This window comes from Balaenoptera borealis, assembly GCF_965194805.1.
Source record: "Balaenoptera borealis genome assembly, chromosome: 1".
NCBI classification, from domain to species: domain Eukaryota; kingdom Metazoa; phylum Chordata; class Mammalia; order Artiodactyla; family Balaenopteridae; genus Balaenoptera; species Balaenoptera borealis.
This window is the reverse complement of record NC_138860.1, coordinates 99195379-99218291: the sequence shown is the minus strand read 5'-3', so window position 1 is coordinate 99218291 and position 22913 is coordinate 99195379. Positions and strand designations below refer to the sequence as shown.

Below are 22913 nucleotides of genomic sequence, written 5' to 3'. Positions count from 1 at the left end.
TCAGGAAATAAAGAAGGCTCAGTAGTCACCACAATCATGCAAGTCAACCTTCACTGCAGAACCATCGCAGTTCAGTTCTACTACATCAGCAAGGAACTCTCTCAGCTTCTCTACATTACCACATATGTGCCGCAGCCTGGGACAAGCAATGATTCTCTCCAGGGGTACATAAAACTTATCTCCAATACAGAAGGGTTGGGGAGTCATCTCCATGGCTCTGTCTGCCTCTGTGAGTACTGGAACTGGAAGGTCTGAGATGAATTTTCTTGTTGGGTTGCCAGGGTCTGCGGACTCAGGTTCCAACTCATGCTGTCTCAGACTCACTTGACATCTCCGTTTCATTCTGTGCACCTCTCGGTACACTAGATAAGTCACTACACGTCTACAGTAATTCATTTGCTGTAAACTCGGGTATGAGGTCGTATAAATCTGAAGAGAAAAAAATGCAAAAGACTGGAAATAGAAGAAAATTTTCAAAACCACTAGTAACCTAGTTACCACATAACCTAGTAACTAGTTACCACATTAGAATTAACTGTACATACAGATAAGCATATGTACATGACAAACCCTACCCATTGTGAATGCTACAGTTATAATGGGAGTCCAAAACTATTGACATAGACACTCTTCACCATATTCTTCATCATACATACCTCCCCAAACCAAAAGGGTCTGACAAGCTTGGAGGCTCAATTTCATGTCATTTCCCTAACCAAGCTACAGAGAAACTGCTAATCCTAACAGATTACAAAAGCGGGAGGGTGGTTTGCTGGAGCAAACAGCCTGGAAGTATTTCTAAGACAACAGCAGATCATTCTCTGTAACATGCTTTGAGACACTGTGGGGCATGGGATTCTCCTCAAAAAAGGTCACTTACACTTCTCAATAGTAGGGACTCATTTCACCATCCCAATAAATGAACTTGCTCTCAGAGCCACAGAGAATACTCACAACTTCATAAACATGTTCGCCATGGTGCTCCAAAACAGCAGATTCAGTTGCCTTTGCTTTTTTCCGGAAGACCCCTATCTGGGTACAACATCCAACATCCTCAGCTCCTGCTGGTGGTTCTCCCACACCAGTAAACTCCACAGAGTAACTGTAGCGATTGGCCACATCTAAAGCCCTAAAGTCAAAACAAAGAGAAAAATCATTTTTCTAAACTATTGTTAAACAACCATGTCCAGTAGCATAGAACATGAAACTTACAAGACAAAACAAGCTGCAATTCCTACACCACCACCTAATGCCATATCACGGGGTTTGCTTATTTCTGTTAAGAGCGTTAAGGCAATGACAGTGTCAGTTTCCCAGTAACCACAAGAATATGGAGCAGTATGCAGGGATGGACAAGGAAACCAGAAGGGCTATAATCCCAACTCCTACCTGGGTTTGCAATTATGCCAGAACATGACCATCTGTCATGCTCCTGGGAGATAACTCCTGACACCTTCACGTGAAAGGTACCTGCTGCCCACACACCCTTTCCGCACGTGCCTGCCTGTGGGACCTGACAGAGAAAATAATGCCCAAATGTGGTGGTTTCTTAATGATTATATGCGAAGTTGCACTTTGGGAATCAATTTTATTGGAATAAAATAAGAAATAATTGTAGATAATAAGACTTACTTCATAGGGTTTAAAACTCCAGCACAGTCACAAAAAAAACAAAAACACTTAAGAACTCACCAGGTCTGAAACTGCATTCTACTCCACTCAAATTTGTGATCTGAATCTCTGAAGACTGTAGATGGAAACAGGGAATTGAAATCAGAGTTCGGTGTGCTGATGACAATCATGGCTGGAGACATGTACCCAAATACGACTTCAGGAAACTTCGCCAGATCTTCTGAATCAAAATGTTCTATTCTAAAGTGGTAAGTGAGAAAGATATAAGGAAACCTAGCTTCACTTGCAAGTAGTTTCCTAATTGATTTTGCAAAACAACTTCTAAGCATGGACCTCTCAGACCAGATAAGAGAAATATGGTTCAGCATTATTCACAATAGCCAAAAGGTGGCTGTAAACAGATGAACGGATAAGCAAACTGTGACACATACAATGGAATATTCAGACTTAAAAAGGAAATTCAGACCCGGGCTGCACATGGATGACAGTTATCATTGCTCCCTGGCTCTTTAACCAATGCTCTAATGTTCTCCATAAGTAATTTCAAACATTAGGCACCTACTACGTGCCAGGCAACAGGAAATACAAAAGAGAAACACTCTGCTCTAGAGAACACATTACTAAAAACTGGAAATCTGAACACAGTACCAGGTAAACCGACCCCAGAATAAGACCCTTAACTACTATTAAAAGGTCATTAAGAGACATCTTGGTTTCTGAATACCATTTCCCATTAAAAGGAACCAGAAATGGCAGACTGGGAAGGAAAAGTAGACAACCAGCCTGGTACATCTTGCTACGCCAGAAATAAAGTGCTCAAAAAAGGACAGACATATCACAAGGACACAGGAGTCAGCTTGAAGGGACCCCCACTGACCAATCTTGGGAATATCTGAGCAGCAAAATACAGTAAGTTACAAACCATTAAAAATAAAACAGAAATTCATGACTTCATACTGATGATAAATAAGTGAGGTGGGAGGGCTCTTGACTAGTAAATACAGAGAAGTGCTGAAATTGCAAAAACCATTTGCCACCATATAATATAGGGAAATTTTGGGGGGAAATACGGATGAGTAAAAAGATATGTGTATGGTCTGCAGTCTCCAGACTGCTTATCAGTTGTCAGGGGTGAGGGGGATGAGGGGGAGTAGTAATTGTACAGCTAAGCAACCACACCTTGTCTGGGAAGATCAAAATTAACCTCCCCAAGGACAAACGGATATTGGTGCCTCCAGATGGAATGACCCGAGGATCCAAATAACATCTTCAGTGCTCTACTGTGTTCCAGGAATGCATAGCCTGAGTCTAATCATTAAAAGCCAAAAATGAAAAATATTCTTATTAAAAATAAAGGGAAGGGCTTCTCTGGTGGCGCAGGGGTTAAGAATCCGCCTGCCAATGCAGGGGACACAGGTTCGAGCCCTGGCCCGGGAAGATCCCACATGCCACGGAGCAACTAAGCCCGTGCGCCACAACTACTGAAGCCCGCGCACCTAGAGCCCGTGCTCCGCAACAGAGAAGCCACCGCGATGAGAAGCCCGCACACCGCAACGAAGCCCCCACTCGCCGCAACTAGAGAAAGCCTGCGCGCAGCAACAAAGACCCAACGCAGCCAAAAATAAATAAATAAATAAATAAATTTTAAAAGTAAAAAAAATAAAGGGAACTGGGGAATTCCCTGGTGGTCCAGTGGTTAGGACTGAGAGCTTTCACTGGGTTCGATCCAGGGTCGGGGGACCAAGATCCCGCAAGCCTCGAGGCGTGGCCAAAAAAGAAAAGAAAAAAACAGCAACTGGTTATTTAATACTGAATTTATTAGGGGCAAAGGGTAAAACCTACCCTTAAATGGTTCAGAAAAAAAAAAAATGTGTGGAGGGAGAGGGAGACAGCAGGAGAGCACATATACACAAGATAAAATAAAGAAAATGTAAAAAAAAAAAAAAAAAATGTTAATCTGTGAATCAGGATAAAGGATATGGGTGTTCCTGGTACTTTATACATTTTGCATCTTACTTATAAACTTGAAATCATTTCCAAACAAAAAGTTGAAAAAGGCCAGTAAAAAGCTAATCCCAGCTGACAAGCAATTTTATTTACAAATAACTCAGATTATGACAAATATCCAGGACACTAAGTTTACTGAGACTAATTTATTCCGATTTTTCAAATGAATGTATACAGTAAGAATCAGTTTAATACTTACAATTCAATACATGCTACCAAATCAAATCCAAGCAAACGACAGTCTTTCTCCAAAACAGAGCCATGATACAAGGTAATAACTAAATCCAGCTCTCGAGGATCCAGATGATCCCCCATGCATGGGGACAGCCTAGACCTGCAGAAGCATTATTGCAGAAGGAACATTTGAACACATATAATCTATTTGGAATATCTTACCAGCTACAGAAACTCTGATCCTCTGATAAATTATCTTCTGCCTACATTGGTAAGTCTGACATGGCCTATTTCCATGACTTGCTGTATTAAGCACAAGGTCATAGGGTAATTTCCTCTCTCATAGGGCATTTTTTTAATACATCTTTATTGGAGTATAATTGCTTCACAATGTTGTGTTAGTTTCTGTTGTACAACAAAGTGAATCAGCCATATGCATACATATATCCCCATATCCCCTCCCTCCCTCCCTCCCTATCCCACCCCTCCTGAGCTGATCTCCCTGTGCTATGCGGCTGCTTCCCACTAGCTATCTATTTTACATATGGTAGTGTGTATATGTCAATGCACTCTCACTTCGCCCCAGCTTCCCCTTCCTCCCCAGCCCCCCATGTCCTCAGGTCCATTCTCTATGTCTGTGTCTTTATTCCTGCCCTGCCACTAGGTTCATCAGTACCATTTTTTTTTTTTAGATTCCACATGTATGTGTTAGCATACAGTATTTGTTTTTCTCTTCTGACTTACTTCACTCTATATGACAGACTCTAGGTCCATCCACTTCACTACAGATAACTCAATTTCGTTTCTTTTTGTGGCTTGAGTAATATTCCATTGCATATACGTGCCACATCTTTTTTATCCATTCATCTGTCGATGGACATTTAGGTTGCTTCCATGTCCTGGCTATTGTAAATAGTGCTGCAATGAACATTGTGGTACATGACTCTTTTTGAATTATCTCATAGGGCATTAAATGGCCAATGAGAACAAGATTTTTAATATTTGATATTCCTCTCATTATTAATACTTTTGGTTCTCTCACCTCACTTTGGATCAGTGATTTTCAATTTTTTGTTCTTTAGAAGAAAAACATTCTTAAAACAATCTGTGGAAGTCATATATGAGTGAGACTCATTCAAACTGAAGGAGGCCTCAGGCTTCTACCCCGGTGCTGTGGCAATTTAAATCCTCTGCTATAAGTTATCTTGGTGTTCAGCATTAGACTTTGCCGTTTGAAATTGAATTTGCAATGCTTTGATTGCTGTAATTACTGAATTGAAGCTATACTTTCTACATAGGTAGAAGCAAAACTTCTAGGTATTATTCACAACATACAGGCAAATCACTGTCATGGTAAAGGCATTATTTGGCGAGCCTGGGGCTCTCATAGTGCCTCCCTTTAAACAAGTTATAAAGAACTTGTATAAAAAACACTTCATCTGGGTGTAGAGAAGAAACGTTATGAACACCAAGGGTGGGGAAAGTGGCAGGGGGGTGGTGGTGGTGTGATGAATTGGGAGATTGGGATTGACATGTATACACTAATATGTATAAAATAGACAATAAGAACCTGCTGTATAAAAAAATAAATTAAATTCAAAAAAAACCCACTTTATCTGGGAATTCCCTGGCGAGCCAGTGGTTAGGGCTCTGCGCTTTCACTGCCGAGGGCCCAGGTTCAATCCCTGGTCGCAGAACTAAAATCCCACAAGCCGCGTGGCCATAAAAAAAAAAAACCACTTCATCTAACGATAATTAATAGTGCCACTAGTTTTACAACATCGTAAAGCAACTATACTCCAAAAAGAATTAATTTTTTTAAAAAGTGCCACTAGTTTTAGACTAATGCATAATTATTTTAGAAACTCAGTATTACCCATTCCATTTAAGTCTCCCTTCATTGATATCCACTCCAACAAGCTCTTCAATGCACTTTTGGTATTTTAATATCACTAGGAGGCAAACATCACCACACCCCAAGTCTGCAACCTGTAGATGAGAAAGAATGTTATTTCAAAGACATTATAGCCAGAAGTCACATATGATCAACCATGTTTTTTTTTTTTTTTCCAGAAGTAGTGGGTATCAAAAGAATTATACAGTATCTTTTTGGTAGAAAAAATAAACAAAAAGGAAATTAACCGGAAACATTGTAAACCCCAGGGGAAAAAAATAAGGCCTGTTAACCTCCCATGACCTAACTAGAGTGTTTGGACAAAAAAACTAACTCAGGTATCAAGGTATATCCTAGGGGGCCTGGCACAGGGAGAGCACACTTGACAGGCAAGTGTGCTAAGAGGAATCTGTGCCTCTGAGAAGCTTCAACAAGACTTAGAAAAGGATGCTGACCGAACATACCAGGATATAGCTTGATCTTGTTAATCTAATCCCCTTAATAAATATTCACACATTCTTAAAGATTTTTATTAAATCTGTTTTCTTCATCACACAACAGTCTTCATTAACCACAGGTGAGTTACCTATATATTTCTGAACCCCACTTTAGGTGAAAAGGGCAAATGAAGATAACTCATGACAGACACTTAAAAGTACCCACACCCAAAAAGATGTGCAATCTAAGTTGCACCCATGGTTATTCAGTAATTTTCCTCTTTTGAGGCAGGCACATTTATGGGATGGTGGAAGAAGGGGAACACAGAATTGAAAAATGAAAATCTAGTTTCAGAAAGCAAATCACTGGAAGCAATGAACTGTACTAATTTTTAAACAGTATACCCAATTTTCTTCCAAGCAGGAATTGAGCTGAAACTATACTAAGGATACATGAGCCCCATCACTACCTACAAACTACATAGCAAAAAGAAGTTTGTAGAGTTTAACTTTACAAAACTCATGAGAGAAACCACCATTTTCCTTAAGAAGTCTATCATCCTTTAGCCTGTAACTGACCCTATAGACTTCAGATATTCACTGGGCCTAGCCAGCTCCCTTGGTCCTATGAAATCCAAATACTGACACAGAAGGGAGGTGTTACCCAGACAGAATCCAGTGCCAGCACTGATCATGAACCTTTGCTACAAAGGGAAAGCGAATAAATGCCAAGGGCTCCTTGCCTTTCCCCCACCATTATTATCTAATTAAAAAGAACCACAGTACCTATGTCCACAAGACTAGTCTGCTTGATGTTCGGACTAAATGCTCTAGAAATGTAGAACACATAAAGATCACATCCAATTGTAAAATGTCAAGATTTTCTGCACATCTGAAACTGGCAATGTTGAATTTTACCGGAGCTCTGTGCGGCTGGTTAACAGGTTAAAGGTATCCACCTATGCTTTGTATTTCCAGAAAGGGCTTTCAGAAGGTACCATATTCCCCCCACACTCACAGATGTTGCCTAGTGTTCCCATTCTTTGCCTTGAATGATTACCTTGACTACTTGTCCCAAAATTCTCCTCCCTCCAGGCCCCTGAACATTGGACTGTATTTAGCTAAGGATCCCTCCCAGAAAATAGGCTGGTTTCAGGGTTCACACATTCCACTGTCCAATCATACCACACTTGTATCCCACTTCCTCCTCTCTATAAAAGAAAAATCCTTTTTGCCCATTAAGGCAGATGCTCTCCCTATGCAACCCTTTCCCTCCTTGCAAAAGTCTTTTTGCATAGTCTCTGCTTACTTGCTAAGTCCTTACTAAGATTTTTTTATTTGACAAAGCATTACATAAGGCATTATTAACAAATGTTTGGAAAGAGAAATACCTACCTTCTTGGGTTGATGTTGCTCCACTAAATTTTTAACGAATTGGTAACGCTGTTTGTATAATGGAGGATTAAACTTAATTATCTTCTTGTTGGAGACTTCTTCAACATTACCATCAACCACACTATTGCACTGAAAGTTTACAAACAAAATAAAAGGTGGGGGGGAAGTGTTTTGATCATTCATGACTTCAGGAATTAAATAAGAAGAACGTTTTATGTCCCCCAACCACTTCATAGAACACATAGGCCCTTGAACCATCTCAAGTCCTAAGATCAGGTGGCACTGTGCTTCCTCCACACTTCATTTCATTTAAGCCTCCTCTCATGTCTTTTAAGTGATTATCTGGCTTTAATTCTCCCTATAGCCTAGAGTCGGCTGAAGAGAAAATTACTTATGAATACACTTAATAAAACAATTGGACGTCTCCTAGCCACACGGGACTTTTAGTGGAGTGAACTGCCAAAGCCTGGGGTCCAGGTCGGCAGGAGGCTAGAAGTTGTGTATAACTGACAAAGACTCTCCTTAACCAAACTGAAGTCAGACTGAGCAATTTTTTTTTTTTTTAATTAATTTTTATTGGAGTATCGTTGCTTTACAGTGTTGTGTTAGTGTCTGCTGTACAGCAAAGTGAATCATGGGCCCTCTGTTGACTACACCTACCTGGACCCTGTCCTATCTTTGGCTGGCCTGGCCCAGTTTTAGCAGGAATCCTGCTAAGTCACCCACACTTGATATGTGCTCAATCTGTATCTGATCAAACACCTCATCCCCCGCCCTCAATGTATGATCAAGCTGGCCCACCTTCAGAAGCCTATCAAGTAGGTTTAGCAAGAACCCCATACCCTTGATGGGGTTCTCCTCTCTTTTCCATCCACTGATTCCCTCACTCTGCTCATATGCTATAAATCCCCCCCCCCACCGTCTACTGCATGGATTTGGGCCCCACCCCTCTCCCCTACTGCAATGCTTTTATTGCAATAGTCCTAAGCAGTTTTCCTTTTTAACAGTCTTATTCGGAGCCTTTTACAAATGTGAAAATTTCCTTGACATGACCCCAGTAGAAAATAATGTCATGATTAACCCATAACTGCTGTTACTGGTGTTCCTAAATACTAGTCTTACAAAGGAATACAGTCCAAAAGGCACTAGAGCATTGCTGTCCAATAGAAATATGCAAATATGCAACCTTCTCATAGCCTATTTTTAATGTTTTTAAGAAGGTATAATTATATTAACCAATATATCTGAAATATTTCAAGATAAAATCAGAAATGCTTGATCTGTATTTGAATTTCAAAAAAAAAGGTACATTTAAAAAGATTCACATACCCAAGTTACTCCAAACATATTAAATGTTTTCTAATAATGAAATTTTTTAAAACTAATTTTAAAGTCAAGTGAAGTTCCGTTCCTCAGCTGTTCAAGCCACATCTCAAGTATTCAATAACCATGTGTAATATAACCATTTTATACTGTAAAAAGGACTTGAGCATCCGCGAGTTTTGGTGTGCACGGGGCGTCCTAGAACCAATACCCCACGGATACGAAGGGAGGGCTGTACCTCACAGTACATCGCGGGGATGACTTTTCCGAGTCATACAGCAGGTCACGAAGGGAAGCCTTACCTCTATGTTGTTTTCTGCCATTGTTTTCAAGTTTCGTTGAGACAAAAATGCAGATGTCTCCTTCAATCCCTAGGAATCAGCAACGACTAGGCTGTAAATACAATATATCAGTTTTTGTAGAAGAGAAGCCTGGACTGAATAGCTGCCTAGATCACTGAGAAGGAAGAGAGCGAGCTTTCTTCTTTCTCTTTACATTTAATCCACAGAATTTATCCAGGAAGTTCTGTTTCAGACAATATCAAAGAGGCTCAGGAAGCCTAAGTAACTTTCCACCACGCCAAACACATGCAATAACACCCATTCTTTCCTTTTACTATTAGTTTAATACAAACTGAGCAATTCTATCAGTTGTGACTCATTAGAGCCCTCAACCTCACTCAAATTGCTTTCAACTACTCTTTCACACATGGTCGAAATGAAATTTAAAGAGAAAAGTGTCCTAAGCAAGTGATAAACTAAAGATGCCCCAGCATATATCCAATTCACTACTGGCCTTGAATTTAAGTTTTAGTTCTCTATTACACATCTGCCTCTATCAACTAGAACTCAGTCTAAAAAGTAGACATGTCAATCTAACTTTTGAGTTATTCTCTAAATCTAACTCCGAAACCCTCCTCAAGCGAGACAGCGTTAAGGCATTTATAGAGCATGGGTCGATGCAACTATTACCTTCGAGTAAGAAGTACCTCCAAATGCACAAGCAAAGCGCGGCGGCGACCAGCAGATACTGCAGAGAAGAGCTCTGCAGAGAAGAGTGGTTCCCTCAGAGCGGCGGCCGCACCTAACCCCGGGCCCCGCCCTTGACACCTGCGCACGCGCCGCCTCGCCACGTGACGTTACCCGCCCGCCGCCACGCCGGCGCTCTCCGCACCTGCGCCGTCGGCCTGGCGCAGGGGCACACTACTCCTCCGCCCGAGGCGTCCAGAGCCCAGCCCGGGGACCAGCCCTATTCCTCTAGGCTCCCGGCTCCAAGACGTCGGTTTTGTGTCTCTTAACGACCGCTGTGGCGCATGCCCCAAAGCCATTTCTACGTCTTCATCCTCACCTTGGCGGCGGGACCACGGTCCCTGCCACGTCCCTCCTCGCGAGCGGCTGCGACCCGCCCCAGCAGCCCAGGAGCCGCGACTGTTGGATCGAGGCGGCGCCTCGCTCGGCGTGTCCGCGGTCGCGAGCAGGGCCCCCGGCTCCGGCGGCTGTTGGATTCGTGGCTCTCCCCGTGCGCGGCAAAGAGCTGAAAACAGTCCCGGCCAATGGAAGGTGGCAACAGGAGCGGCCAGGCTGAGCGCGAGCCGCAGAGCGGCTCGTGTCCGAATCAGCCAACGCTCCCATCCCCAGAACAATCCACAAGGGCCTTAAAGCGGACCCTGGTCAGCCTGAAGTTGGGCCAATAACATCTGAACTCAGAAAAACCTTCAGACCTTGCAGGCCGCACTACCGCATGCTGGGCACGCAAGTAACTGATCTCTTAGAAAAGTTACTGTATCAGGTCCCCGGTCCCTTGCAGAGATTCAGATTAACACTTAATAAATAAGTTCTTTCTTTGTTGTATGTGAGGGAAGAGTTTAATGAGGAGAGGAGAAGCGAAGCTGCCTTTTTTGGGGGGACATTTAGTCCTATTTTAAAAGAATCAATCTGGTTTTACTAATGAATTAATAAGCCATTAACATACCATAAATAATATATTCAGAAATAATATATTTTCAAACACTTAATCCCTACTACATGCAAAGCACAATGCTGACCCCTTTGGGGTATCACAAAGATATATTGCAAAGTTTTTATTTTTGGTATGTTGAGGTATCTAGTCTCATAGGAAAAAGTTTGTAACTTAAGGGAAGCGTCAATGTTTGAGAGGTTCCTGTTGGCCCTAGGAAACAAAAGTTTTAACCAAGAGCCTTCCATGAAGGAGCATATTCCTTATTACAGAATATATAAACAGGACCTTCAAACGTTAGTAAGCTAATTCCACTTCTTTGTATTTTTAAATTAGTTAAATAAGGAGACCATTAGATGAAGTGGTTCTTGTGCCCTGAAAAGCCTGTATAAGCAAACCAAAGCCAAAGTGTGCAAATGCCTCAGTGTTAAGAAATGGAAACCTAAGGTCAACCAATCATAAGCAAGCAGACTTTCCCAAATAAGGCACCAGCTTAAACTTGTGAAAGAAAAAACAAAAGGGTGTGGGTAGGGCTTCCCTGGTGGCGCAGTGGTTGAGAATCTGCCTGCCAATGCAGGGGACACGGGTTCGGGCCCTGCTCTGGGAAGATCCCACATGCCGCGGAGCAACTGGGCCCGTGAGCCACAACTACTGAGCCTGCGCGTCTGGAGCCTGTGTTCTGCAAAAAGAGAGACCAAGACAGCAAGAGGCCCGCGCACCACGATGAAGAGTGGCCCCCGCTCGCCGCAACTAGAAAAAGCCCTTGCACAGAAACGAAGACCCAACACAGCCATAAATAAATAAATAAATAAAAATTTAAAAAAAGAAAAAAATGGTGTGGGTCTTGCTAAGAGAGCTCTCTAAAATGGAGCCTGGAGGCCACTGAAGAAGTATGACTAATGCACATCTCAGCCTGGGTGGAATCTGAACTTAGACCATTTATTGTCTTAACACAGGCAACCAGAACATCTGCCCAATGTTCCAGAAACTCAAGATATTTATTGGACCCTTACCCTAAAATAACTCCTGAAAGAGTATCCCTTAAGGACAAATATTTCCTTTCTTGTGTCCAGTCAATCATAATTCTTGCCAGACGACTTTAACAACTTCGTGGTTGTGTGTGACTCTCTCTTCCCCAAAACACTGGGTTTTACCCGAATCTGTGTTTCTCTTTTTTTTTTTTTTCTTTCTTTTTTTTTTTTTTGGCCACACTGTAGGGGATCTCAGTTCCCCATCGAGGGATTGAACCCAGGCTGTGGCAGTGTAAGCCGGGAATCCGAACCACTAGGCCACCAGGGAACTCCCAAATCTGTGTCTCCTGCGCTGCAATTTCTAAGACCCCAAATAAACTCTTTTCGTATTTGCAACCTTCTGCATTTCTTTGTCAACAAGCTATAGCCGATCAGGTAATTTCCTTGCTTTGCTTTGGTGTCTTCCCTATAAAAGCCTTCCCTGAAAAATAATTTTCAGTAGAGCACTTTTATGGATACTGGATTCTAGTCCTGTTCATTGCCTTTGAGGTTTTGTCATCTACCTACAAATTGGACTGGATCCTGAATTCTTCTAGTTTTCTCCAATATCTGAGTCATCAAGCTAACATTTCCACATTTCTCCCACTCTTCTGACTTGGAATCACTAAGAACAAAAACCCCTTTTCTCAAAGCTCTGAAAGCTGAAGCTGGATGACTTGATACAAACTTAAGAGAAATCGCCTCAACAGCTCATGTCCAGACAAACTTTGTGCTTTTTGCTCTGTGAGCCACTCAGAAAGTTCACTGGAACACCTTATGACATCAACCAGAGATAACAGGAAAATCTATCAGATTGCCACTGCCTCTCCTCACTCTGACTGAAGATGCCTCAAGCCTAACATCTAGAAATCTTCTCGATTAACTACTCCCTGGACTCAAAACCTTTGTTTATAGTCTGTTCTAACCATTAACCTTGTTTTTCTTTTGTTTCCATTGTAATGCCTCTTATTAAATACATGACTGCTTGCACCATATAGACCTGACTTCGGGAGTCCACCTGCATCACTGCCTTGAAATGAGATACAACTCTTTAATTCAACTGACCTATTCTCAGGATTAAGAGACTAGTTCAGTGAGTATAGAACAGTCTACCAACTCAGCTTCTGGGGAAGTTTCAAAGGCAGGAATAAACTCTTGGGGAAGTTTCTAAGTCAGGAATGAAGGGTAGAAGAATATGGCACCCCAAAATATGCCTCTTTGGCATAAGGACTGTTTTGAGCTGATTGTTTAAAGAAACAGCAGACGTAGGAGAATCTCTGAAAACATAGTAGAAGTTACCCTTTTGAAATGGAAATTTACGTTTATAAAGTAAAGCTCCATTTGTAAGGGTGTCTCCCTCTCTGTACCTGGCAGAGAAAGATGACTAAATCACATGAAATCTTATCATTGGAGAAAGAAGACATTGATTTGAATGACTTCCCTGGAGGTCCAGTAGTTAAGACTCCATGCTTCCACTGCAAGGGGAGCTGGTTCGATCCCTGGTTGGGGGACTAAGATCCCGCATGCCACGGTGGTGGGGGAGAAGACACTGATTTAAATCTGCAAAACAAATGTTACCCTTTTTACCATGCTTTTTCCTGGTAACTTCCCATAACTGGCCTCTCCCCACTCCCACTCCATCTTTCCTTTGTCTTTACAGAGGACAGTAGGTAAGATGGTAGCTTGGGCTTTCTCAGAGAGTAACTCATTCTTTCTGGGTATAGCCCAGTGTACAGGAGGTATACAGGTTAATAAACTTCTATCTGTTTTTCTCTTGTTAATCCATCTTTTATTACAGGGAATCTCAGCCAAGAACTCAGAAGCGTAAAGGAGAAATTATTTTTCCTCCCGTTTGGTATGATTCTATTTTTACAGGATACCTAGAATAGTCAAATTCATAGAGACAGAAAGTAGAATTGTCACCAGTGGAACAGCGATTTCCTCGGTTCTTGTCCTCTCAAGGGAAAGAATTCAGACAAGAGACATAAAGCAGTTTTAAGTAGCAAGAGTTTTATTAAGCAAAGTGAAGGTACACTCCCAGGAAAGGATGAGAGAAGACTGTCTGGGAACCAGAAGCAGCCCACAATGGGGGTAGAGTTTGTTTCTAAGAGTGGTGGAAAGTCGCTCCCTGTGTCCTGTGTCATTTGACTGACAAGTTGATTGACAGCTTTAGGTTATACAACTTTTCTCCTTGTGTGCAGGTGCTTACCCTTAAGCACCCAAGTGAAACTCATGGCGGGGGGCGTTGGGGGGCAAAAATCGCAATGCTAATTTATTACAAATAAGGCATAATGAACCCGGGTTACTTTGAGTCATGTTTTAGGTCTTGGTGCTCCTGTGCCAACCTATGCTGGCAGATTTTATCTAGCTTGGTCCTAATAAGGCTGGAAACCTAGCAGTCCTTGACCATAGAAGGGAGGATCTCTGGGCATGTTCTGATCACCAGTGTCCAGGTCGGGGAGAGAAAGATGACCACGTCCAGGACGGGGTGGGGACGTGCTCACGTCTGACTAGCTACCTAAAAGAATGGTAGTTGCCAGGGGCTGGAGGAGGGAATTGGGAGTTGCTATTTAATGGGAACAGAGTTTCGGTTTGGGATGAGGAAAAGTTCTATAGACGGATGATGGGGATGGTTGCACAACAATGTGGGGTGTTTTGTTTTTCTTTCGGTTTTTTAATTTATTTATTTATTTATTTATTTTTGGCTGTGTTGGGTCTTCGTTGCTGCATGTGGGCTTTCTCTAGCTGCGGTGGGCGGGGGCTACTCTTTGTTGTAGTGCGCGGGCTTCTCATGGCGGTGGCTTCTCTTGTTGTGGAGCACGGGCTCTAGGCGCGTGGGCTTCAGTAGTTGTGGCACGTGGGCTCAGTAGTTGTGGCTCACGGGCTCTAGAGCGCAGGCTCAGTAGTTGTGGCGCACGGGCTTAGTTGCTCCGCAGCATGTGGGATCTTCCCGGACCAGGGCTCAAACACGTGTCTCCTGCATTGGCAGGCGGATTCTGAACCACTGAGTCACCAGGGAAGTCCCACAACAATGTTAATGTACTTAATGCCACTGAACTATACACTTAAAAATGATAAGTTTCATGTGTATTTTACCTCAATTTTAAAATATTTTAAGAAAAAAAAATTTTAAGTTAATAAATGGTCTGTATAGGATTCCTGGATTTAGAGATGTTGCTTTGCCTACTGGTTAGCTCATTTATACAGTTGAATTCTCATGTCCAGCTTCAGCTCCCTCTCCACATTTGCCTATTTCATCATTCTCTTGGTCTCCTACTCTCTCAGAGCCTGAACATCATACTTGGCTCTAGCCATTTCCACCCTTCCCACATTTGGACAATCACCAAACCTTGACCTCTTCAAGCTGTCAGTTGCATCTGTTCCTTCCCACAGCCAATATTGTAGCTTACCCTTTGTCATCTCATTTTCTCATCATACCTAATCTTACCTTCCTCCACTAGATTCTAAGTACCACTGAGACACAGGCCACATTATACCTTTTTAGAATGAGTTTTAAGTCAAATAGACCTTAAATCCTAATTTGACTATTACTTTCTAAACTTTGGAAATTTACTTACCCTCTCTGTCAATTTTTTCAGTTGAACAATGAAAAATAAATAAGATTACCTATTCAATAAGTATATATTGTGTACCTATTGTGCACCAAGTACTGGTTTGAATGAAAAAGACAGTTAAAGGTCCTCTCTATGGCTCTTCTTTTTTAAAATTTTTATTTATTTATTTATTTTTTGGCTGCCTTGGGTCTTCGTTGCTGCGCGTGGGCTTTCTCTATGTTCAGTGAGCAGGGGCTACTTTTCCTTGCGATACACAGGCTTCCCATTGCAGTGGCTCCTCTTGTTGCAGAGCACGGTACAGGCTCTAGGTGCGGGGGCTTCAGTGGTTGCGGCACGTGGGCCATAGAGGGCAGGCTCAGTAGTCATGGCGCACGGGCTTAGCTGCTCCGCAGCATGTGGGATCTTCCTGGACCAGGGATCAAACCCATGTTCCCTGCATTGGCAGGCGGATTCTTAACCACTGCGCCACCAGGGAAGTCCCTTTTATGGCTCTTCTATTCCAGCAGGTATAGATGTCTGACATGAAATAAATGACCAAAAGTTATCCTGGATGCCAGTTTGAGCCTGATGCTCAAAACAGGCTGAAATATTTGAAGGTTTTGAAAGAAGGTGATTTTATTTCGCATGTAAAAGGAATGTAAACAGTTTGTGGCCAGGAGGAAGACTGTGACAGATTAAGGTGTACAAAATTCTTTGACAAGCCTATTGAGAAGTGAGGTCTATTGTCTTTTTGAATCTGGCTGGGTTTTGTGATTTCGCCAATGAATGGAATACTGAAGTGTCAGTTTCAGGCCCAGGTGTTAAGAAACTGGCAACTTCTACTTCCTGTCTCTTGGAATCCAGATGCCATGCTGTGAGGATGAACATTCCTACTCCCTTGCATGGGGCCGTGCAATAAAACTCCGTACTTTCCTTCAGCACAACCTGGTGTTAGTAGGTTGGCTTTGCTGCACTGAGGGCGAACATTTTTAGAATAAGGACGAGCCATGAGTACCACCATATGCTGAGTCCTGTGAGTGCTCCTAGTGAGATACCCAACCTGAGGGGGACCTTGGGGACCCCTAACATACTGCCTAAAACAACTTCTTTCCTTTGTGTCTCTTTGGAATGCACTCTTGCCCTGGGAGTCTGTTGACAGTTTCCAGGACATGAGGAGATAAAATGCCAGTGTTTCTTTAAAAGGAAAAAGACATATAGGTCATGAGTGCAGAGAATTCTTATTTACTCACCAATCTCAGAACTGTTCTGGGTATCATTCAGACAGCCAGAATTCTATTTGTGTGGGAATCCCTAAGCACCACCTGCACCCCTCATAGGTCTATGAGAACATTTGGTGGTGACAGGATTGATGACGTATCTTACAGTGGGGTGCCCATCCCAGGTCAACAGGAATATATTAAGCTAAATGAGGGAAAGTAAAACATTCCAACATAGGTGAAAGGTATGTCAGTCTTTTGATATCATTGAGGTGGCCACCCAATTCTTAGAGGAATTAAAAGCAACTCTCCTTGTTTTACAAATCTAGTCTTTATAGGACCAGAGGTGTAGTTCCAGAAATAATCCAAAACCCACGAATCTTTTTACCACTCCCCAGACCTCCCATATTAAGAGGCTTGTTACTTATATTTGTGTTCTGCAGGAACTAAGGTCCCCATGCAGGTGGAGGACGGTAACTGCAGGCTGAGACCCCAGACTGATCAGAACCTAAGGAATGATATCATTTCCCAGGCTGTTACCCAAAAACTGCGTTTGCCTCTTGGTGGTTGTCGAGCCAAAAGACACAATGAAGCCAAAGATCGGGAGAAGGAGGGACTTATTATTACTTGGAGAACACTGGGGACCTTTCCCAAAGCCGTGTCTCCCCAAACAGCAAAGTTGGGGAAGTTTTAAGCTAAGGGCGCATGCATATTCATGAAGGGGCTTGAGCAGAGGAGAATTCAACATAGAATTGGGGCAAAGGTCAGCAGAGTCCAAACTTTAGTTGATTAAAGTCAGGAAAGTCAACACCATCATTCTGTCCTCCACCTGGGTGGGGGCCTTAGTTCCTGCAGAACTCAAAGACTGTATCAGATTGTAATGTATATCCTTGAGGAGGAACTAGGACTCTGTTTTACCTTGAACTATTATTTCTTGACTGTTTTCCCTTTGTTCCTGCATTCCCTCACTTCCCTTAAGGTCATTAATTACTGAGAACTGTTCAAGGGCAAGCATTGTGGCCAGACTTAGATCCAAAAATGGCTTAGGCCAAAAATGGCTTCTTTTATGTTAAGAAAGCCATGCCTGGTTCTCTTTCTCCAGGGACACCCCCCCTCCCACTCTACATGCTTACATATATGGTCTGTGTCCAGGGTTCTTGGCTCACCGTTCACAAAACACTTAGAATTTCCTGAGCAATGGGAGCATCTTTTGTCATAATGAGACAGGAGGGAAGGGGGCAGGGCACAACCTTTAAAAGAATGACTTATCCTTTGAGGATATGACAAAAACCATTTAGAACCAATTAGGCCCAAAATGGCAGAAGATTTGACTTCCAGTAGACCTTGAGCCTCATTATACTGTTCAGTGTAATTGATTAGCTACATGACACACCCACAAGCCCCATGACGGTTCCGAGGCTGACCATAAAAGGCCAAAAAGTGGGCAGTGGCCCAATTCCTAGAACTGCCCCCCTTCTCCAAAAGAGTTGGAATAATCCTCCCATTTGTTAGCCTATGAAATTACCCGGCCCATAAAAACAAACCACCCCCATATTTCAGGCAAGTCTCAAGCCTTTTGAGATGGACCTCATTCTGTTGCAGGAAGGGGGACACCTTCCAGGGCCCTAGAGTGGGCTCTTGTCTAACAATCAGAAATGAATTATCCAGATAGCCTCATCCACCAGAGGGCAGACAGCAGAAGCAAGAAGAACTACAATCCTGCAGCCTGTGGAACAAAAACCACATTCATAGAAAGACAGACAAGATGAAAAGGCAGAGGGCTATGTACCAGATGAAGGAACAAGATAAAACCCCAGAAAAACAACTAAATGAAGTGGAGATAGGTAACCTTCCAGAAAAAGAATTCAGAATAATTATAGTGAAGATCATCCAGGACCTCAAAAGAAAATGGCGGCAAAGATCGAGAAGATACAAGAAATGATTAACAAAGACTTAGAGGAATTAAAGAACAAACAAACAGAGATGAACAATACAATGACTGAAATGAAAAATACACTAGAAGGAATCAACAGCAGAATAACTGAGGCAGAAGGACGGATAAGTGACCTGGAAGACAGAATGGTGGAATTCACTGCCATGGAACAGAATAAAGAAAAAAGAATGAAAAGAAATGAAGACAGCCTAAGAGACCTCTGGGACAACATTAAACACAACAACATTCGCATTATAGGGGTCCCAGAAGGAGTAGAGAGAGAGAGGGGACCCAAGAAAATATTTGAAGAGATTATAGTTAAAAACTTCCCTAACATGGGAAAGGAAATAGCCACCCAAGTCCAGGAAGTGCAGAGAGTCCCAGGCAGGATACACCCAAGGAGAAACATGCCGAGACACATAGTAATCAAATTGGCAAAAATTAAAGACAAATTATTGAATGCAACAAGGGAAAAATGACAAATAACATACAAGGGAACTCCCATAAGGTTAACAGTTGATTTCTCAGCAGAAACTCTACAAGCCAGAAGGAGTGGCAGGACATATTTAAAGTGATGAAAGGGAAGAACATACAACCAAGATTACTCTACCTAGTAAGGATCTCTTCAGATTCGACAGAGAAATTAAAACCTTTGCAGACAAGCAAAAGCTAAGAGAATTCAGCACCACCAAACCAGCTCTACAGCAAATGTTAAAGGAACTTCTCTAAGTGGGAAACACAAGAGAAGAAAAGGACCTACAAAAACAAACCCGTAACAATTAAGAAAATGGTATTAAGAACATACATATCAATAATTACCTTAAACGTGAATGGATTAAATGCCCCAACCAAAGACACAGGCTCGCTGAATGGATACAAAAACAAGACCCATATATATGCTGTCTACAAGAGACCCACTTCAGACCTAGGGACACATACAGACTGAAAGTGAGGGGATGGAAAAAGATATTCCATGCAAATGGAAATCAAAAGAAATCTGGAATAGTAATACTCATATCAGATAAAATAGACTTTAAAATAAAGAATGTTACAAGAGACAAGGAAGGACACTATGTAATGATCAAGGGATCAATCTAAGAAGAAGATATAACAATTATAAATATATATGCACCCAACATAGGAGCACCTCAATACATAAGGCAGCTGCTAACAGCTATAAAAGAGGAAATCAACAGTAACACAATAATAGTGGGGGATTTTAACACCTCATTTACACCAATGGACAGATCATCCAGACAGAAAATTAATAAGGAACACAAGCTTTAAATGACACAATAGACCAGATAGATTTAATTGAAATTTATAGGACATTCCTTCCAAAAACAGCAGATTACACTTTCTTCTCAAGTGCACATGGAATATTCTCCAGGATAGCTCACATCTTGGGTCATAAATCAAGCCTCAGTAAATTTAAGAAAATTGAAATCATATCAAGCATCTTTTCTGACCACACCAGTATGAGATTAGAAATCAATTACTGGGAAAAAAGCGTAAAAAACACAAATACATAGAGAGTAAACAATACGTTACTAAATAACCAAGAGATCACTGAAGAAATCAAAGAGGAAATCAAAAAATACCTACAGACAAATTACAACGAAAACACAATGATCCAAAACCTATGGGATGCAGCAAAAGTAGTTCTAAGAGGGAAGTTTATAGCAATACAAGCCTACCTCAAGAAACAAGAAAAATCTCAAATAAACAATCTAACCTTACACCTAAAGGAGCTAGAGAAAGAAGAACAAACAAAACCCGAAGTTAGTAGAAGGAAAGAAATCATAAAGATCAGAGCAGAAATAAATGAAATAGAAACAAAGAAAACAATAGCAAAGATCAACAAAACTAAAAGCTGGTTCTTTGAGAAGGTAAACAAAATTGATAAACCTTTAGCCAGACTCATCAAGAAAAAGAGGGAGAGGACTCAAATCAATAAAACAGGAAATGAAAAAGGAAAAGTTACAACAGACACCGCAGAAATACAAAGCATCCTAAGAGACTACTACAAGCAACTCTATGCCAATAAAATGGACAACCTGGAAGAAATGGACAAATTCTTAGAAAGGTATAACCTTCCAAGACTGAACCAGGAAGAAATAGAAAATATGAACAGACCAATCACAAGTAATGAAGTTGAAACTGTGATTAAAAATCTTCCAACAAACAAAAGCCCAGGACCAGATGGCTTCACAGGTGAATTCTATCAAACATTTAGAGAAGAGCTAACACCCATCCTTCTCAAACTCTTCCAAAAAATTGCAGAGGAAGGAACACTCCTGAACTCATTCTATGAGGCCACCATCACCCTGATACCAAAACCAGACAAAGATACTACAAAAAAAGAAAATTACAGACCAATACCACTGATGAATATACATGCAAAAATCCTCAACAAAATACTAGCAAACAGAATCCAACAGCACATTAAAAGGATCATACACCATGATCAAGTGGGATTTATCCCAGGGATGCAAGGATTCTTCAATATATGCAAATCAATCAATGTGATACACCATATTAACAAATTGAAGAATAAAAACCATATGATCATCTCAATAGATGCAGAAAAAGCTTTTGACAAAATTCAACACCCATTTATGATAAAAACTCTCCAGAAAGTGGGCATAGAGAGAACCTACCTCAACGTAATAAAGGCCATATACAACAAACCCACAGCAAACATCATTCTCAATGGTGAAAAACTGAAAGCATTTCCTCTAAGATCAGGAACAAGACAAGGATGTCCATTCTCGCCACTATTATTCAACATAGTTTTGGAAGTCCTAGCCACAGCAATCAGAGAAGAAAAAGAAATAAAAGGAATACAAATTGGAAAAGAAGAAGTAAAACTGTCCCTGTTTGCAGATGACATGATACTATACATAGAGAATCCTAAAGATGCCACCAGAAAACTACAGAGCTAATCAATGAATCTGGTAAAGTTGCGGGATACAAAATTAATGCACAGAAATCTCTTCCATTCCTATACACTAACAACGAAAGACCAGAAAGGGAAATTAAGGAAACAATCCCATTCACCACTGCAACAAAAAGAATAAAATACCTAGGAATAAACCTACCTAAGGAGGTAAAAGACCTGTACTCAGAAAACTATAAGACACTGATGAAAGAAATCAAAGATGATACAAACAGATGGAGAGATATACCATGTTCTTGCATTGGAAGAATCAATATTGTGAAAATGACTATACTGCACAAAGAAATCTACAGATTCAGTGCAATCCCTATCAAATTACCACTGGCATTTTTTACAGAACTAAAACAAAAAATCTTAAAATTTGTGTGGAGACACAGAAGACCCTGAATAGCCAAAGCAGTCTTGAGGGAAAAACACAGAGCTGGAGGAGTCAGACTCCCTGACTTCAGACTATACTACAAAGCTACAGTAATCAAGACAATAAGGTACTGGCACAAAAACAGAAATATAGATCAATGGAACTGGATAGAAAGCCCAGAGATAAACCCATGCACCTATGGTCAACTAATCTATGACAAAGGAGGCAAAGATATACCATGGAGAAAAGACAGTCTCTTCAATAAGTGGTGCTGGGAAAACTGGACAGCTACATGTAAAAGAATGAAACTAGAACACTCCCTAACACCATACACAAAAATAAACTCAAAATGGATTAGAGACCTAAATGTAAGATCGGACACTATTAAACTCTTAGAGGAATACATAGGAAGAACACTCTTTGACATAAATCACAGCAAGATCTTTTTTGACCCACCTCCTAGGGTAATGGAAATAAAAAACAAAAATAAACAAATGGGACCTAATGAAACTTCAAAGCTTTTGCACAGCAAAGGAAACTATAAACAAGACGAAAAGACAACCCTCAGATTGCGAGAAAATATTTGCAAACGAATCAACGGACAAAGGATTAATCTCCAAAATATATAAACAGCTCACACAGCTCAATATTAAAAAAACAAACAACCCAATCCAAAAATGGGCAGAAGACCTAAATAGACATTTCTCCAAAGAAGACATACAGATGGCCAAGAAGCCCATGAAAAGCTGCTCAACATCAGTAATTATTAGAGCAATGCAAATCAAAACTACAATGAGGTATCACCTCACACCAGTAGAGTGGGCATCATCAGAAAATCTACAAACAACAAATGCTGGAGAGGGTGTGGGGAAAAGGGAACCCTCTTGCACTGTTGGTGCTGTAAATTGATACAGCCACTATGGAGAACAGTATGGAGGTTCATTAATAAACTAAAAATAGAATTACCATGTGACCCAGCAATCCCACTAGTGGGCATATACCCAGAGAAAACCATAATTCAAAAAGACACATGCACCCCAATGTTCATTGCAGCACTATTTACA

General features: G+C 41.4%; 1 protein-coding gene across 4 annotated transcripts; it reads right to left on the bottom strand.

Moving 5' to 3' along the window:
* Positions 1 to 10: 10 nt before the first annotated feature.
* On the bottom strand, positions 11 to 10746 carry HENMT1 (HEN methyltransferase 1). Of its 4 annotated transcripts, XM_082385761.1 has the most exons (8): positions 9834 to 10745; positions 9165 to 9255; positions 7540 to 7668; positions 5690 to 5802; positions 3839 to 3973; positions 1693 to 1872; positions 955 to 1129; positions 11 to 429 (listed from the first exon to the last, which is right to left on the bottom strand). In XM_082385761.1, exons 2-8 carry the CDS (start codon positions 9183 to 9185, stop codon positions 19 to 21), a joined length of 1164 nt encoding a protein of 387 aa, XP_082241887.1. In that variant the 5' UTR covers positions 9186 to 9255; positions 9834 to 10745; the 3' UTR covers positions 11 to 18. The 4 variants fall into 4 exon arrangements, with proteins under 4 accessions (XP_082241887.1, XP_082241886.1, XP_082241885.1 ...); XM_082385760.1 differs by having other exon boundaries at positions 7540 to 9255; positions 10210 to 10745; XM_082385759.1 differs by having other exon boundaries at positions 7540 to 10745.
* Between the last annotated feature and the right edge of the window lie 12167 nt (positions 10747 to 22913).

Bases quoted from the DNA above. Each gene is read 5' to 3' on its own strand.
- HENMT1 (XM_082385759.1), bottom strand. From the start codon at position 7,797: ATGGTTCAAGGGCCTATGTGTTCTATGAAGTGGTTGGGGGACATAAAA. The intron at 1,130-1,692 runs GTGAGTTCTTAA...TTTTGACTTTAG, and splicing joins AGAATGCAGTTTCAGACCTG to GGCTTTAGATGTGGCCAATC. The intron at 430-954 runs GTGAGTATTCTC...TTTTCTCTTCAG, and splicing joins GCGAACATGTTTATGAAGTT to ATTTATACGACCTCATACCC.